We start from the raw sequence: 13,594 nt of genomic DNA, 5'->3' as shown, positions 1-13,594 counted from the left end.
ACTTTTCAGTGAGCTCGCTCCCTCCCTTTCCCCGCTCCCCTCCCCCAAATACACAAAAGAGGGCTATAAAGCAGGACTTTTTTTTTTTCCTCCACGGGAATAAAAGGTTAGCCTTCCTTCCTTTCTGCTTGTCTATTCTTGGCCTAAACTCGGCAATGGAAAGAGAGTGGAAGCGGTCAAGCTACCCCAGTTCATGACCCAGGGGACACTCCTTCGGCCAGAATTGCCCTCATTTGCTCTTTCTGTTGCAGTGGTTGTAGCGAAACATCTAAAACGCCAAGCGGCCACCCCAAAAGTCCTGCTGGGAAAGGATTCCTGCACACAGGTGAGCGAGGCATTAAAGGTTATCTTACTCAACCCCCTTCAACGGAAGAGGAGGACACGGAGGCCCGAAGGGGTGAAGGAAGATACCCAGACCACACAGAGAACTTGCTGGGCGTGGGGGGATGCTCTGGGGCCCCGTCCTTACGGGCGACGAGAAAAACAAAGCATCTTACCGTCGTCCAAGTAGGTCTGGTCCAAATTCTGCTCCTGCTTAATTGTCACTCCTGCGGGTAATACTTCCTTTTGGTCACTGACCGGGGGTCCGTTTTTGGCGGCTCTTTGGCTGGTGGCATTCTGCTGCTGAATGACCGTGGGGTAGGACCCCGGGCTCAGCCTCTGACCTTGACTGGCGGGGGGCGGGCCGGGCCTGGCGGTGCCGGGCGCGAAATTCTCGCAGTACATGATGTGCTGGAATTCCTGGTGGCCACCGCAGCGCAGCTGCTGGCCGGTGGGCGAGTAGTGGATCACCGGCGAGGCCTGCTGGCTGGCCGGAGAGGAGTGCAGCAGGCTGGAGCTCTGGCCCTGGGAGCCGGCGTGCACCAGCACGGAGCGGTGGGCGTCCGCCAGCGACAGGGGGGCGGCCATGAGGGCCGGCTGCTGGTAGCCCAGCAGGCTGGGGCTCAGGCTCTTGCTCCGCTGGTAGAGGACGGCCGCTGGGTTCTGCTGCTGGTAGCGGGCGTCGGGGGACGAGAGCCCCGAGCGGAACTGTTGGCAGGGCGCCATGGTGGCCACGAGGCAGGAGGGGGACTCAGCCACCATCGGGTGCTGTGGGTAGTAAGGCTGGCTCCCCAGGCCCCCGTGGGCCGGGCTGCAGATCAAGGTGGGGTCGTATTCGTCGGTGGGTTCCGTCTTGATGGCTGGGACTGGGCGAGAGAGAAGCACAGGGGGCGGGCCTTCTTAGTGAGCCCCAGGGGGGCGCGGGGGGATTAGTGGACTGCGGCTGGGGACACGGCCTTGGGCGGCCACGTAGGTGGGAGCAGACCCTTGGGCTCTGTCATTTATTAGCCTCGGACAAGAGCCTCCCTGTGTACCTGTCTCAGAAGCCCGAAATTTTACCCTGAGCGATGGGAGTCGCAAGGCGGCTGGCAGGTGCGTCTCAGCCCCGGGGTGTCTGCAGGATCTTGCCCGGGGCAGAGCTCAGGGACGAAGGCTTAACGTTACAGTCCCCTCCAGCCCCCCCCTCCACCTTCTCTCGCAGTTCACACCGCCTTTCCCTGCTTGTCGTCCTCGGAAACGTGTATCACCTAGAATACTCTGTGTCTTTCACGTGTCATCGTTAGCAGAACCACCCCCACTCCAGACTGTCAGCTCCCCAAACGGACGATTTTTTTTGGTCTGCTCTGTTCAATGCTGCGTCCCTAGCACCGAAAACGATGCCTTGCACTCCACCGACACTCAGATGTTTTCTGGAAACAGGAATGACTGGACAGTGGGGTGGGGTCCACCTCGTCAGTTCTGTACTATTCTGGAGGAAAGGAAACCTGCTGGCCTGAGCCTCAGTTTCCCCATCGGTCACAGTAACCAGCATACCTACCCCATGGGGTTGTGGGGAAGGTGAACTGAGACGTGTGGAAAGTACTTAGCACGGTGGCCGGTATACAGTAGGTGCTCAAGGCTTACTGTTGTCGCTATTATCCTCTTACCACCATTGGTATTGTAGCAGTTCCTGTCCCTCTCCCTCCCTAGGGCGGTCACCGGAACTTGTGCTTCTCCAGAAGCCTTTACTAAAGCATTGCCAGCCCCAGGAGCTGAGGAACCAGCCCCCTCCCTGGATCGAATGAACTGGTGACAGGACTGTCATCAAGGGGGGGGGGGGACCCGCCAGGTGTCAGGGAGCAGGGCAGCAAGGAGGTTCTGGAGCTAGAGCAAACGGCAGCAAACCAGGAATCGTCTCCCAAGGTGCCCTTCGAAGACGTGCGCTTCAGCCCCTGGCCGACCTGGGGGACTGAATTCTCGCTCAGGCCATGCTCGGACAGGCGGGTGCCAACGCCAGGCCCAGGGAGGCCTCCTGACCACAAGCACGAGGTGGGAAGGCCGCAGAACACAACGGAAAACCTCTCTGCCAACAAGGATCATTGAACTGAGGTCTAGAACCTCCCCAGAGATCCTCCCCCCCCCCGTTTGGGGGCCCTGAAGGCCACCGTCACTGGCTGCATATGTCAAGTCAGTCCTGGGACGGTCCAATGGCCAAAGGGGCCATGGAAACCGGTGGACACGCTCCACCAAAGCCAAGCCCCGCCAAGCCGGGGCTGCTGGGACAGCCCCCTTGGTCTGATGCTTCCAGCAGCCCAGAGGCTCCGTGTGAAACTGCCACAGGATGGAAATTATACCCTGGGCGACAGTCTCAGAGTACAGGCTCCCAATCCCGGAAAGGTGGCTAATAGGTCTGGGGCAGCCTTGGGAGGCATGCAGGCCATTTCTGCAGCCCTGGTTATAATCTGCCGTGTCAATAATATCCATATGACCCAGTCTCTGAATCTCCTGTGATCAGTATTATCCTTTATCGGAATCCCCCATTTGAACACGAGCTCCAACGAGGGTGGGGATTTTTACGTTGTGTTCACGACGGTGTCTCCAAGCCAACCACAGTGTGGGGCCCTTGGATATTTTCTGGACAAATGAATGAATGCAACATGGCCCTTGTCACTCGTCTTCTGACAGTGGTGCTTTGTGGGAATGAGACGTCCTGGCCGGCTCACCCAGGAGCTCTAGGTGGCCACGGGTGACCACCTACTGTCAAGATTCTTCAGGTTTCCGGCCACGTTCGCTTACCCAATCATGATCAACTCTAAGCCACGGACAGGGGGCGCCAGCTTTGCACCCTTCTGTTGAACAAGTCCCCACGTGCCTCTCTCCTACTCTGCCCTCCCGAAGAAAAATATTCACAATAACATGTGTTAAGGTCATTCATACCCGCTTACCGTGCGCTGGGCTGAGCGCTTCACGTGCATTTGACTTCTGTAAATCTTATAAGGAAGGTGCCACTTGACAGATGAGGAAATGGAGGCTCAGAGAGGTTGAGCCACCTGCCCAAGGTCAACCAGCTGAAAGCAGACCTCGTGTGTCCTTACCGCACGCCCGTGCTGCCTTTCACCACCAAAGGGGCCTTCGGAGAAGATTCCTTACCTGGGTGGTAAGTAAAGTGCTGAGGTTGACTCCGTTTTCTTTTCCCATTGATGACGTAGAAGTTGACCTTCACCGATGCACGGATGTGCTTGTTTCGATATTCAGGGATCTCAACAAAAAGCATGTTCTGGAAGGAAGGAGCCACCGTTAATTGCAACAGTGTCTAAATTCCTATACAAGGCCCCAAGCACATCAAGCCAGCCCATCTTACAGGAGTCAAGACACTCTGTACGTTTGCAGGCGAAACACTATTTAAGGGGAACTGGACTCTTTAGCTGCAGCAAAGAAAGGGTTGCCACTTTGCCACTTACTGTATCCAAGGGCATTATGATGTCGCAGTTACAAATCAGGGGGTCTGGTGCTTGATAAATTGCTCGATTTGTTTCTCAATTCAGTACCTACTGAGTGCCCGTTAGGTCCAAAGCACTGGGACTTTGATGAAGGAGGGGGAAGAGAAAGAAGGAAAGAGAGCACGAGGGAGGCGGGAGGGAACCCAGGCTGTTCAGTCGTCTCGTCCATGTGCTTACAGGCTGGCTCTTGTCTTTATCCACCGTGGCTTCCATTTCCCAAATTTGCTGCCCATCTGGAAAGAGTTCAAAAAGACACACTTTGAAGGAACTACTAGAAACCGAAGATTTAAGACCAAAACTCATCACGCCTTATATTTATCTCGGTTTACGTGTTATATCATTTCAGCAAGGGACATCCGTGTGTTTGCGGTAGGCATGTCTATTTGAACATACGTGGCTCATGTACATGTGCGTATGTTTCTTTTTCCAAATGGAATGCATGCTGACAGTAGAAAACTGGGCAACAGTAGAAAACAAGGAAAAGAACGGAAAGCGCCCATCATCCCAGTGCCGTTATTTTCCCTGTGTTTGAATGTCTATATATCTTTCTTTAAAAAAGAGATAGTGCTGTTATACATTATCCTGTACTGTATGCTTTGTTCAACCACAGGCTGTTTCCAAAATGTCCCACACGCCAAGACTGTCACAGGGGCCCCATTACAGAACACTGACTGCCCCAGACATGCCTTCTTGATCGTCTGGGAACACAGGTGGCTTGCATATTCTGTCTCAAACAATGTCCTGGCTTGAGAAACCTTGGACAGGGGGGACAGGAGCCCAACCCCCCCCCACTCTGAAGTCAACAGCCTACATTTCAACGTGACTCATTATAATCATCGATGAGAGATCTTTCTCAGGAGTGAGCTCTCTTTCCCTGGAGAAGAAGACTAGTTCCCCAGTTTGGGGCCAACAACTTGGGCCAAACAAAACTCTGCATTCGCAAATAACAGATTTCTTTTTCTGACCACCTACATTGGCCATTGGGCAGTTTTCGACGGAAACAAATCATTTCCACAAGTGTTTCCAGGGTGTTTTGTGGGACGCTGGCTCTGAAGAATATTAAATGGGTTTATGAGGACCAGAAACAAATTCTAAAGCTAATAAGCATTTGGAAAATGCTGAGTCAATGTCAAATGGGTTTCTTTACTGCAGGACTTCTCAGAGCCTTTAATCTGCTCGTGTGCAGTGTGACTCTCCGAGGTGGGCTGGAGTAAGTACCACGTCCCATTTGGCCACGGAAGCCCTCTCCCCTGTTTTAAGCACAACTGTTAACATCTTCTGTGACAGATTAGATTTGAATCCATAATGTCTCGGCTCTCAAGGTTTGCCCAAAGAAATGTGGTTTCTTTTTTTTATTTAAAAAAAAATTTTTTTTTAACGTTTATTTATTTTTGAGACAGAGAGAGACAGAGCATGAACGGGGGAGGGTCACAGAGAGAAGGAGACACAGAATCTGAAACAGGCCCCAGGCTCTGAGCTGTCAGCACACAGCCCGACGCGGGGCTCGAACCCACGGACCGCGAGATCGTGACCTGAGCCGAAGTCGGACGCTTAACCGACTGAGCCACCCAGGCGCCCCAGAAATGTGGTTTCTAAGCATTATTTGAACTTCCTAGTATAGAACATATTTCCCAAAATACTAATTAATAAGGTCCTGTGATTGCTACCCAAGCCGACGCAACATAGATAATCTTAACAACATGTAGACAACGAACTAGCTGAAGCCTTCTGTAACCATCAAGTCTGCAAGTCTTGACCTTACGGTTCTAGTAGATGCAACTCCTGAAATGATTAAGGGAGACGGGTTTATGTCAAAAAGGGAACAGGAAGAGGCAATCAACGTACCAACTCCCACCATGACGGGAGGGACCAAGTTAGAGTTGCTGCCGTCTCCCCAACACCCGAGACATCGCAGTGCCCATGAACATCTCATGTCTGAGCATTCCAAGGTGGCAGCAGCTAGCATCAGCCACCGCTCAAAAGAAAGCAAGAAAGGACAGATGGACGGATGTCAAGGAATTTGAAGTTAGGTCATCAAGACAGGGCACTTTCCTGGGGAAAAGCCCGGGAGAGGACTAGACAGAAAAAAATTCTTATCCCTTTAGCAAAGACAAGTCAAAGATCATCCGCCAGAGAACTATGTCCCTCCCAGCGGTGGTTATACACGGGGCGTGGTCCTTGTCAAAAGTGCATTCTTGGGGCGCCCGGGGGGCTCAGTCAGTTAAGCGCCCGACTGCTGATTTCGGATCAGGTCACGATCCCACCGTTCGTGAGATCGAGCCCTGCGTGGGACTCTGAGCTGACAGCACAAAGCCTGCTTGGGATTCTCTCCCCCCCTCTCTCCCTCTCTCTCTCTCTCTCTCTCCTTTCAAAAATAAATAAACATTTTTTAAAAAAGGACATTCTTGTTTACTAACTGCAATGTGAGCTCAAAGTCAGAAGATTAAGTAATAAACTAACGGAGGAAACGAACAACAATGTGTTGATGCTCTAGCCTCCCCTTGGCTGAGTTGAGTTCTATAACCAATAATCTCATTTCCCTGTATGACTCTGACCCACTTTGAAAAGGAAGGACCATTTTCAGGAGTCTCATAACTGGGAGGAAAGGGAGAAGTAGTTGGAAAAGTGATCAGGATGCACCAAGCTGGGCCTGGCAAGCCAGCTCTCTTCCCCACTCACGCCAGCAAGTGAAGGCCAAAGCACAAAATGGCAGCGCAGTGAAAGCACGTCACCAGGCAGGGGGTTCTCGTAGGGTCTCTTCTCCTGGGCCAGGGACCCAAGAGGAACAAGAGGGAGCCTTTCCCCCATCTCCGCTGGGTATACCTAATAAGCAAAACTCCACCAACTAACAGCCATAGAATTCCAGTGCACAGGTAACTTGGTTGGTTTTTTTTTTTTTTTAAGTCTTTTTTTTTTTCCTTAACATTTATTCATTCTTGAGAGACAGAGATGGAGCATGAGCAGGGGAGGGGCGCAGAGAGAGGGAGACACAGAATCCGAAGCAGCCTCCAGGCTCCGAGCTGTCAGCACAGATCCCGACGCGGGGCTCGAACTCACAAACCGTGGGATCATCACCTGAGCCGGAGTTGGACGCTCGGCCGACTGAGCCACCCAGGCTCCGCTCCAGGGCGCAGGTGCTTGGAACTACCCTTAGAAATTAGCCAGCCCCACACCATCAGATGGGGAAAGTGAGGCCCAGGGAAGGAATGGGGGTTTGTCCAAAGGCAGGAGGTGGGCAGTCACTAAATCACAGTCTTCAAGCAACAGGGGCAGTGCAACGAGAGAGATGCGGTCGAGTAGAAAAGCCCCAGGTTATCAAGCGAGACAGGGTGACCAGCTTCCTGGGAGGCCGACGGAGGGTCCTATGTAGGTAAGATCTCTCTAGGGTCACGTCCACCACAAAGGTTCAGGCCCATCTTCTCAAACCCTGCCCCCCTCTGCTCCCCCTGGGCCTCCAGATACGGTCTGAGCAAGCGCAGCAGCCTTGAGGGTCCTGCACAACCTGCTTCGGCCTCTCCAGGTACCACTTTGACCACCCCGCCCCCAGGAGAAGTGGCAGCTATTGGTTACGAGCACAATCTATATGCAAAGCACCCCCTCAAAACACCTCGCAGGTATGGACTTGTCTAGCGCATACAGCAACCCCGTGCCGCAGGTCTGGGGTTTTGATAGGTGAGGACACCAGGCACAGAGAGGCAAAAGCAGTGGCCCAAGGATGCACGGCTACCGGTTGGGGAAGCCAGATTTGAGCCCAAGCAGCTGACCCTTAGGACCAGTGCTCCTTACCCCGTCGACGTGGTGTGGTTTCAGATCCCTGTGCCCAAGCAACTTCTCTGCCAGGACAGTGAAGGACACTGGGCAGGCATTCCAGGGGGCTCATGTTTCCAGCATCGGCTGCAGTCCCTCCCAGGAAAGCCAAGCCACAGCCCCCATGGCGCCCCAGGCAACCCTCACCCTCTCTGTCACCATGAGACCGTGCACCTGCCTCCCCCATTCTCTCTCCGGGACAACCTCAGATGTCGCGCCCTCCTCATCCCGTACCCCCGTGCTCAGCCATCTGTCAGCACAGCCGGAATTAAGGGAGCTGCCATAAATTACAATCACTATCCAGTATGTGCTGGGGCAGAACGCCTCTTCCGAGAAGGCAGAGGTCCCTCGACAGATACATGGCTGAACGGGATGGGGTATATGCGTCCAGCGGAAGGGCACCCAGCCTCGGAAAGGAAGCGAATTCCGGCACACGCAATGACGCAGACAGACCCCGGACACATAATGCTAAGTGACACAGGCCCAACCCAGAAGGACACTTGCACCAAGTACATAGAATAGGCAGATTCATAGAGACAGAGAGCAGAAGGCAGGTTTCCAGAGGCTCAGGGGGAGGGGGCGGTTATTACTTAACGGGTACAGAGTTTCTGTTTCGAAATTCCAGAATGTTCTGAAAATTGGTAGTGGTGACAGTGAGTGGTGATGGTACAATACACGGAACGTATTTAATGCCACTGAATTATATGCTTACAAATGGCTACAATCATCAATATTAGGATACGCATATTTGACCACAATTTCTGTATTTTTTTAAAGAATCGTTGGCCTCACCCTAGAGACCAGGCCTGTTTTGCGACCTGTCCGGTGGCTTCGAGTTTTTTTAATTAGCCGCTGCCATTTCCAAATGAGACCTCAGGGGCGCCTGGGTGGCTCAGGTCACAGTTTTGCGGTTCGTGGGTTCGAGCCCCGCGTCGGGCTCAGTGCTGACAGCTCGGAGCCTGGAGCCTGCTTCCGATTCTGTCTTCTTCTCTCTCTCTCTGCCCCTCCCCCGCTCGCCCTGTCTCTTTCTCTCTCTCAAAAATAAACGAACGTTAAGAAAAAATTCAAAATGAGATTTCACCTAAAAATGTAGACTTTGCTCTTGTAAAAAAAAAAAAAAAATTCAGAAGATCTGACCGTCCTGGGCGTCCTGGGCACCCACGCAGGGTGTGGCCTCTTCAGACAGGGCCTCCGCCCGGCTCCCCACGCCCTACCTCTCCTTTACCTTCTATGCCCCCACCCTGAGGGCCTCTGAGAGGGACAGGAGCCGCCTCCCACACCATGGGGAGGAGGACGGTCAGCTTTCTGCAGAAGCCCCTCCACTGTGCTGTATCTGAGGTTCTCCCCCAAGACTGCACATTTTGTCCAGAAAACACCATCGCCCAAGACAGGTCAGTGTCTTTCTCTGCTGCCGTACCCCCTCACCCACCCAGAGCGAGGGCCCCCCTGGCTGTCAGGACAGGAAAACACCTGGCTTTCCCTCCCCCCGGACCCCAGGCCCCTTGCTCCAAGGACTTGACCTTCTCTTCTCTTCAGAATCACAACCACGTGTCCAGGAGAGCCCCTGTGTGTCCACAAGCTGGGCCGCGGAGGGATGTCCCTATATGGCCACTCGCTCAAAAACCCTCCGTCCTTCCAGCCGCCTTCCTGTGCTCCCAGGGGCTCCGGCCAGGGCAAACAGGACCCACCAGGCAGCACTCGCCCTCGGAGGCTTCTGCAGCAAGATGGCCTGTGTCCTCACCCCTGGCCTGGGCAGGCCCCATGCAGCCTGGCTCTGGGCGGCAGGTCGGGAGAAAAGCCTGCTCACTCCAGTGTTTCCTGTCAAACCTTCAGCTACGCGTCCGCTGTAACCCGAGCCATCCCGGGCACCTTCTGTGGCCAAAACACAGTCCTCTGTGGCACCACGATGCTGTCCCCTTTATTCCTGCAAACCTTGAACTCCAGGGCAGACAGACCCAGCTAACAATTCTTGCATTTTTAGGGGAAATCTCCTTTTGACGTGGCAGCACCTAATTAGAGGTTTTTTAACCTAATACCCTGCAGGCCCAGTGGCCCAATTAGCTATGTGGGCTTGGATAAGACACTCTACCTCTCTCTGCCTCTTATCCAAAATATGGGGACAATCACAGTACCTATACCTCATTGGTTTGTTCCTAGACAGACACACAGCACAGAATAAGTGTTCAACAGACATTGGTGAGCATGATTATTATGGCCGGTGGCAACGTATTATTTAAATACTGTCTTGTCACTGCGTGCTATGTTCTACACAATGTATTATTGGGGGGGGGAGAAAACCACAAGCGTATTTTAACCAGAAAATAATACACATTTCTCGGCTTGTCATTATAAATTATAAATATTCTTGCCTGCGGGCGTGGGTGGAGGGAATTCACAAAGGGACAGTGCCTGTTACAGAAAGCGGGTGTGCGTGATGCCTGACTTCTTGCCTCTCACATGGGTCTTTTCACCATTACCTAAATTTGAAAAGGGCAGAGAGCTCCCAGAAGTGAGAAACCAAAACCTGAATCATGAGCCAAACCCAGGGGCCTGGCCTCTTCCTTTTGGGCATCAGAGGGCAGCTTCGGGAGTCCAGCCTGGTTGTGCATCTCCAGTGGGATCTACCCTGGGCTCTGAACAGACGTGTTCCCAACAGGAACTGGAAGCTGACCCTGCTGTCCTCAATTTTAGGTAGCACGTAGAAGGCACGCTCAAGGGAGCTGGTCTCTACGGGAAGGGGGTGATTTGCAAAACACCTCAAGACCACTTCCCTGGGCTCATCTTTCCTTTCCCCCCACCCCCGAGTCCCCTAGCACACAAGTCCTGAGGTTTCACCAAGAGGACACAGTAATCCCATCCTCTGAATTGAGCTCCCAGGAGGCAGAGGAACACACAGTAAATGCTGGCAGGGCTCTCTCAGCCTGAGCTCACTCTCTCCAGGTTCAAGTTCAATCATCGCTATCTCCTCGCTGCGTGGCCTCTGGAGTGGTAGCTTGACCTCTCTGTGCCTCAGTTTCCTCCTAAGCAAAGGGAAAGCTCATTTACCAGCTTCAAAGACTTGGCAAAAATTCAAACAGATTATATGTAAAGTCCTTAGCAAAATGCTCAGCCCATAGTGAGGATTGCCATCATTATTATTTTACAATTTGGTGTCTCCTAGGTCTGACCCTGGGGAGAAAGAATCAGCTGATCATCTTGACCCAAGGGTTCTGGTGGGTGTCCCGGTTCGTTGTGTCATTGTATTGCATCACAACTCTCATTGTGAAGAAATAAAATGGCCACAGAAAGTATTCGTTGATAGGGGGCTGAAGCAATTATGGGCCCTCCATCCTGGGGGGGGGGGGCGGTATCGGGTAGATTACCCGATTATCGGTGTATAGGAACACCGGGCGGCACTCAGAATAAGCATGATCCTATCCTCTGCCCTGGAAACATGCCCCTGTTACGTTAAAAAGCAGGAATCGTTAAGTACTAGAGACCAGAGAATGCGTGCCCCACACTGCCCACGCGGTTACACCCCTGAGACCAGACCGGATGGACAAGCTGCGACACGCACGTCTTCTAGAACGCCATTCAAAGAACGGGGTAGAAATACACTGCATGCATTTTTCAGTATTTCTTAAGATAGAGCTTTTCTCTTATGGAGAAGTATATGGCAACTGTATGTTGACTAGCCTGTCTCCCAGGAGCCCTCTGGGGCCACCGTCTCAGACGGAAGCCAGGCATGGACCACTAACAATGAGCGAGCTCCTACCGCGGGGCAGGCCCTGAGCAGGTTGCTGGGACCGTGACATGAGCCACGCATGCCCCCCTCCTCCCCATAGGCCCACGAGAGCTCAGAAGGCAGGACCCATGGTTCTTCACCTCTCCCGGGACAGGGACCCTGCCTCCTTCCTCAGCTTCCCTCCAGGCCCACTGGCCTTCTCCATCCCCCCCCACCCCCCCCGGCCCCCCGCAACAACCACACTCGCTCTCCTGCGGGCCTCACTCAGACCAGTTCTTCCCAGCTTTCCGGCCCCCGCTCAGGAGCTCCCCCTGGACCTGTCCCCACCCTCTTTCATTTTCTGCTCCCGCCTCCCATCCCCTGACCTCATTTTCTCAGCCTGTTGGTTCTCTCTCTCTCCCCTGCTAGGCCGTGGGCTTCCGGGAGCTGTACCTCGCACCTGTCTTGTTCTCTGCTCCGTCCCAGCACTGCCACGTCCGGCCCGCCATGAGCGCTCGGTAAACACCAGTGGAATAAATGCACAGACCGACCTCAGGATTCCCTAGGGCTTGGCCCACAGCCACACCGCTGGCCTCTCCAGCGAAAAGACCCCCCAAAGCGATCGCCAAGCCCTTTGCGAAGAATCCTTTTCGGGAACTGAGTGGTGGGGGGGGAGGCACCCGGAATAACAGCGCAGACACGGAATCCCACACAACCAGAGCACGCGGGGCAAGATGATCGGCCAATTCTTTGTCCCCGGAGTCAGACCTAGGAGACACCAGATGCTCTCCAATCCACTCCCCCGACCCAGACCCCAGGTCTGGGACCCTGGGAAACCCTGCCCAGAACAGAAGAGGCCCGAGATGACCAAGGTCGCTTCTGCTGCTCCGGGCCGAGACGAAGTGAGGACTTCGGTCCCTTGCGCAGATGTCTGGGCAAACTTCCCCGTCCTAAGTTAACAGGGACTGGCAGCCAGCACGAAAAGGGCCCTTCCAAGTCTTACTCAGAGGGGAAGAGCAAAACGAGCCAGGTTCTTTGGGCAAAGGGGTTAGGTCTAAAGAACACTTAGCAAGACTCTGCAAGAACTAAACAAACACGGGGTGGAGGGGGTGCCTGGTTCAATCGACGGGTCAGCCTGCGTGGTGGGCGGGCCGCCGTGCCAGAGGCACGGGACCCGGTAGCCAGCGCGTCCGTGGACCGGCGGCCACTACCCTGCAGGAGGTTTAATGTCCACTTTGCAGATGGCTCCCGGGCCCAAAGTGCCAGGAAGCTGGACGGCTGGCATCGGGTCTGGGCCGGCGTCTTAGCAGTCAGCCCGGATGAGCCACGGGCTCCTGTCAGCACTCGAAGGAGAAAGAAGGGAGCTTTCAGAAGGAAAAAAGCGAATCCGTCCTCACTCGGGCCGAGAGCACTCCACTGGGCTCGAGGCAAATGTGGAGGAAATCAAAGTGTCAGTTTGTGTTAGGAAACCACGCGTGATGCTTCCCAGTCCTGGCCCTGTGTTTTAAAAATTAGCTAAATGAAGATGGCTGAAGTCACTCCAGTCTGCTCTTTTCACGACTGCGAATGAGCAGAAAAATGTGTGCTCCCTGGGTGTGGGGGCTGAACCAGCCGAGCAGATGGGGGCTGGGGATCAGGAGTGTCCCACAGCTTAGGATGTCACCCATCCGCAATGGTGCGGCTGCCCAAATGCATCTGCTGGGGGATGGAGAGGAAATGCGTTGATCCCCAGCATCCTGCTTCTCCTGATGTCCACCACCTTTTCGGCGGGCTCAGCCCCTCCATCCCCCCCCCGCCGGACAGCTTCACTGGGGGCTCGCAGCACCTTCTGCTTGCAACCCCCAACCCCTGAGTCCATTCATTCTTCCAGATTGCCAGAACCATCTTAACGAGCTAAATTAGATCACGTCCCTCCCCTGCTTAGGACAAGAGCTACCGGTTTTTATTTTGTAATAAAATCCAAACCCTCCTCCATGCCTACAAACCCTGGCATGATCTAACCACGTCTCCCCCCACCCGCCCCGCCCCAGAGACCTCTCCAGGCTCGGTCGGTGTCAGACTCCCCCCTGCTCTCAGGCTCCTATCATTTCCTCAAACACCCCAGGCTCATCCCCAGGCTGGGACTACGGCACTGGGCGGCTATTTCTGCCTGAGACCCTCTTCCAATAGGTCGTTGCAGCTCCCTCTTTTCTGCTCGAGGCCTCTGCTCAAAGCCACCTCCTCAGGGAAGCCTTCCCTGATCACACCCCCCAGGGTTCCCAGATTTAACAGATAAAAATATAGG

General features: G+C 54.0%; 1 protein-coding gene across 5 annotated transcripts in view; it reads right to left on the bottom strand.

Moving 5' to 3' along the window:
* The window catches only part of NFATC2 (nuclear factor of activated T cells 2), a 157,673-nt gene that overhangs the window by 39,498 nt on the left and 104,581 nt on the right, over window positions 1-13,594 (bottom strand). For all 5 annotated transcript variants that reach the window (XM_019458136.2, XM_019458137.2, XM_019458135.2 and 2 more), the window contains exons 7-9: window positions 3,978-4,033; window positions 3,451-3,577; window positions 498-1,187 (exon numbers count right to left, since the gene is read on the bottom strand). In XM_019458136.2, coding sequence (XP_019313681.1) covers window positions 498-1,187; window positions 3,451-3,577; window positions 3,978-4,033 — 873 coding nt within the window. The remainder of the gene's footprint in view (window positions 1-497; window positions 1,188-3,450; window positions 3,578-3,977; window positions 4,034-13,594) is intronic.

This window comes from Panthera pardus, unplaced genomic scaffold, assembly GCF_024362965.1.
Source record: "Panthera pardus isolate Hobbes unplaced genomic scaffold, ASM2436296v1 HiC_scaffold_25, whole genome shotgun sequence".
Taxonomy (NCBI): domain Eukaryota; kingdom Metazoa; phylum Chordata; class Mammalia; order Carnivora; family Felidae; genus Panthera; species Panthera pardus.
The sequence above is the reverse complement of the archived record's forward strand: the minus strand, read 5'-3'. Positions and strand labels throughout refer to the sequence as shown.